This window comes from Prorops nasuta, unplaced genomic scaffold, assembly GCF_024137725.1.
Source record: "Prorops nasuta isolate Cenicafe-Biocafe unplaced genomic scaffold, Cenicafe_Pnas_1.2 PNAS00043, whole genome shotgun sequence".
Lineage (NCBI taxonomy): Eukaryota > Metazoa > Arthropoda > Insecta > Hymenoptera > Bethylidae > Prorops > Prorops nasuta.
This window is the reverse complement of record NW_027116840.1, coordinates 1,275,746-1,280,589: the sequence shown is the minus strand read 5'-3', so window position 1 is coordinate 1,280,589 and position 4,844 is coordinate 1,275,746. Positions and strand designations below refer to the sequence as shown.

The 4,844-nt window shown below is 46.8% G+C and overlaps 1 protein-coding gene across 1 annotated transcript; it reads left to right on the top strand.

Annotated features, from left to right (window-relative positions):
- The first annotated feature begins 3,106 nt into the window (after positions 1 to 3,106).
- LOC136784017 (uncharacterized) lies at positions 3,107 to 4,466 on the top strand. Its single transcript, XM_066744469.1, has 4 exons — positions 3,107 to 3,314; positions 3,369 to 3,730; positions 3,872 to 4,256; positions 4,315 to 4,466. The coding sequence occupies exons 1-4, from the start codon at positions 3,107 to 3,109 to the stop codon at positions 4,464 to 4,466; spliced, it is 1,107 nt and encodes a 368-aa protein (XP_066600566.1).
- Positions 4,467 to 4,844: the final 378 nt, after the last annotated feature.

The window sequence follows — 4,844 nt, the reverse complement described above, 5'->3', positions numbered from 1 at the left end:
TCTATTATTAGCGACTTGAGCTCTAGCCAAGAAGAAATTCATAAACTTTTGACGTCCCTCCACAACGAACAATCATCGGACGAAGACGCCGATTCCGATGAGGAAACCGACTCCGACTCTTGCATCACACCCACCGCAACCTCCGAACCTCTAAACTTTACTCTTCCATCTCCTGATAAGATAAAACCCATAGGACGATCCACGTGGATACCCAGTGATTTCGGAAAACCCGAAGAAGAACTTTCTGGCTCCGACGCCGAATCGGATATCACCGTAGTGGATGCCACCCAAAACAAAACCATGCCGCCTTCTCAATACGATCCATCTCTAGATCCTGGTCTCATCCGTATCGAACCCAATCCTATCTCCGAAAAATTCCAATCTAGCTCTTCCCCTAACCCTATGCGATGTAACATAGAAACCTCTGATTATGTTCTATGCCATCGTCCTAACAACATTGTCCATCTGGTCGCATCTGACTGTTCCTTTCAAGACCCCATTAGCCAAATGCTCATAGAGACTGGAAAGCTCGACCTGAAAACCATAAAAAGTCATCCTTTTCCTATTGGGTCCATCCATGACTTTTCCTACAAAACCACCAAGATCATCCTAGTCATTACCCATCCCAGCGAGTTAATCCCCGCCAGCGACGAAGAAATTCTTAATTCTCTGAAAAAGTTAAAAGAATTTGTCCTTAAGAATAACATTACAAAGTTCAGCATCGGTCCGTATAAACTCGGAACCACCCGGCTGACGTCGCGATATTTGAGCTCCGTCTTTTCCCGTGCATTCCACGATGACGATGTCGAAATCACTATCTGCACTGGAGAAGTAGTGACTCCCCCAGCTCAGATGAGAAGACACATCATCGTGGAGTATCATGGAGGCTTAGTTGGAGGTCATAAGGGAGTGACCAAGACCTATCATAGAATTAGGGAACATTATAATTGGCCCGGTCTCCATAAGGACGTCCAGAGCATTATACGCTCCTGCGATAGTTGCCAACGGCAGAAATTGGTTCGCGTAAAACCTAAACTGCCAATGCTCATAACTGACACCCCCTGTGCCCCCTTCGATAAGGTAGCCTTGGACACCGTAGGCCCTTTTCCAGTTACGCCCTCCGGAAATTTACACGTCCTAACCATGCAGTGTAATTTGACTAAATTTTGCATTGCTGTCGCAATACCTAACATTCGCGCCGCTACCATCGCTGACGCATTTTCGAGACATTTCGTTGCGCAATTCGGACTTCCGCGTGCCATTCTCACGGATCGAGGCACCAGCTTTTTAGGAAAACTACTCAAAAGCGTAACCTCTCTTTTTAAAATCAAGCACTTAACCACCTCCGGTTACCGACCCCAGACCAATGGATCCCTAGAGAGAAGTCATTTAGTGCTCACCGAATACCTAAAACATAATATCAACCAGTATTCGGACTGGGATTTGTTCATCCCCTTCGCCATGTTCTCCTATAATACCTCTGTGCACGAAGCTACAGGGTTCACGCCATATGAATTAGTTTATGGGCGCAAGGCTCAATCCCCCGTCTCCGCCTATGCGATCGAGGAGTTATTAACCTACGACGCATACGCACAGGAGCTGGCTCAGCAGTTAACCCGGCTTCACGCTTTAGCCCGAGAACGTGAAATCCAAGCTAAGGAAAAATCTAAGGAATACTACGATCGGAATGCCGCTGTTGTTTCTTATTCTCCTGGAGATCTGGTCTATGTCCTACGAGAACCTATGAAACATAAACTTGACTCCCAGTATATCGGGCCATATGTCATTGAAACAATCAACGACCAACACAACGCCACCATCCTCACCGACGCCGGAGTTCCCATCACCAAACACCTGGACAAACTAAAACCTGCTTCCATACCCCCTTTTCCTATCACCAACTCTACTAACCACGAAATCTAACGCAGGCATGACTTTCCTGTTGTAGAACTACTCTTGCTGCCTAATTATCGTTTACTTATATACTAGCGACGATAGATAGCTGAAAGCCAGTATTCGAACGGCTATTCGCTCTCTACAGTCTAGTCTCTCACTGCTCCACTCCTATCCGGGACGACGAGGAGCCCTGGAGACGGCCCTGCTAAGCAACAACGAAAGGAGCTACTAAGGAATTGTGGGGTTACGCAAGGAAAGAACGCTTACCCTAATTAGCAACGGAACCTCATCCAATCTATAGTTACATCTCACAGTTCCTGTACCCTTCCCTACATCTCTTTCCTATCCGATCTCAATCCTTTTCTCTCCAAGAAAATCCAGACACCGGACTCAATTTCATACCCCCCGACCTCCTGATCTAAAGACTCAACCCCTGGAAGGATAATGGGAATTGGAAAGAAGGGGATTGCTAAATCATCAGTTACGCACATATTCTTTTACGTTTCAATATATTGTTACACCCTTTTCTTTTATTACATACAATTATTTCTTAACCTCTAACTTAATCTACGCCAGGCCGTGCCATTCTAACACCTCCTGTTCCGTCAGATCTGGCTCCCAGCCACTCCCCGGGTCCTCCACCTGAAGGTTTATCCGCTCCCAACGGCTGTCTTGGAGCCAGCGCAGGCCCCACCAGTCGAAGTCCTCCCGGAAGGACCACGTTTCCAGTTCCCTCTCGCCGATCCACACGTTGACCCTCCGGTCGGACTCCCTCTCCCGCCTAATCTCTCGCATCCCCGCCAAGTCCAAAACTACCACTAAAATTATAAACGGATTATTATCAATCGCTATAAAATATCACGGGTGCTTGGAAGACAATATCTTTCAATCCACTTACCAAATCGGGTACATACTGATGCCCCTTCAGCACGCCTAGCTCCTTTAGACCCAAGGTGGGCGTTATTGTTTCTTCTCACCATCTCGTGAACCTTTATTTTGTCTCCTTTCCTTCTTCCTCGTTATCACCCTGCCACTCTGTACGGCCGCAAAAATTTAACCAGAACAATATCGCTCCTCCTCAATACCGCACTTTTATACCAACTTTCCCACTCCACTCATAATTGCAACACCCCTTCGTGACGCACGAGTTTCACTGCACCACACGACTGAACTCGCCATAATTACCATTATAAATATATTATTTATAATGATGTTCAGCATCACGCAGATCTCCTGGACCCATGCGTATAACATCACTCATCTAAAACATAATCCTGGCATCTTCTTCGAGAAGATCGCCACTTTACAGTATTATCCTGTACTATGGGAGGTCGCCACAACCATCGACATCGCCAATCTAACTAGTCAAGCCCCTAATCTTGGAAAGTTCTACGAAACTATCTTCTATGTATGCAAGGGTAACAACTATTGCATCCACAACAGCTAACTCGAGGAGATCGGACGCAAAATAGTCGACACCGAGCATTTTGCCTCGATACTTCGCCGAGGCTTACGTCCTACAAACCGTAGCCGGAACCGTAGAAGCGCTCCTCTAGGATTTATCGGAGGACTTTCCAAAACACTTTTTGGTACCTTGACCGAGGAAGACGGCGAATATTACACCGGCGAAATCTTAAAATTACAAGAGAAGGGAGCACACACCGCTCATCTACTAGAAAAACAGACGCATGTGGTACAGTCAGAATTCTCAGCCTTGCACCATGCTCTCAATCGCCTAAATAATAACACTCAAGAGCTTCAAGGCCAAACCAGGGCCTTGGCTGATGCTATTGCTCTCTCCAATGACGCCCTCGAGCAAGAGAAACACGCGAGAGTACATCAAGATTACGTCCGACACATGGAAATGTACGCGGAAAAATATAGGACCAGCATTTTATTCCTAGTGGATGCCGTTCTCTTTGCTCGTCGTGGAATCTTGCACCCCATGATACTAACACCTACCCGGTTATAACAGGCTTTGCAAGAAGCCACCCACAGGACTGGATTTTCCCTACCTTTCGACGAAAAGGAACTCCTGATGGAGGACATCCAGGAACTCTCTCACCTACACATTAATCACTACAAGGGACAATTGGTGGTCGTGATTGAGATCCCTCTCCTTAACAAGGAAGAATATCACCTGTATAAAACATATCCTTACCCAACGCACCATACTCGTCCTGATAACCAAACTATCACCACCTTTATCCAACCTGCCCATCCCTATCTAGCCGTCTCTTCCTCCCAACGCTTTTACTCCAATATCCCTTCCGCGTCCCTATCCCATTGCCTTCACCACCTAAAAACCTACTACTGTGCTCCTGGAGCACCTCTTCATAAGATCGCGTACAACCAGGAATGTGAGATATCCATCCTCCTGCACCATGACACCACCCAGTGGACTGGTTGCGACATCAGGGTTGCCTCTTTCACCGGCCCCTTCTGGACCCCTTAGGTTCAACCCCGAACCTGGCTATACTCTCTCCCAAAACCGGAACAAATCACCCTCATCTGCCAAGGAAACGTACGGGGAACTGAAACCATCCTTGGAGATGGAATTATCCAATTAGAAGCAGGATGCTTCGCGGACACTACATCTACTCAGCTACGATCACTGCAAACCCTGATGGTGTCCGATGTTACTCACTTCGAAGCCCTAGAGCCGATGCCTCTCCCTGAACTTCTACCCGAAGGTCACATACCAGCTTTACAAAAATTAATAAAAATACAGCCTATTAAGAGTAAACCATTGGAGGACTGGAATCTATCCAAAAACAGCGTAGCCCTCAAGGACATAGCCCGAGAAGCAAAGGACCTACAGAAACAAGATTCCACTACCCTTAGAGCATCCATCATCTCATATGCTTCATCTGGATCTCTTTTTATCTTCATTATACTAATCGCTGCGGCCCTGTGGTTTAAACGAAATTCGACACCTGCGCATACCA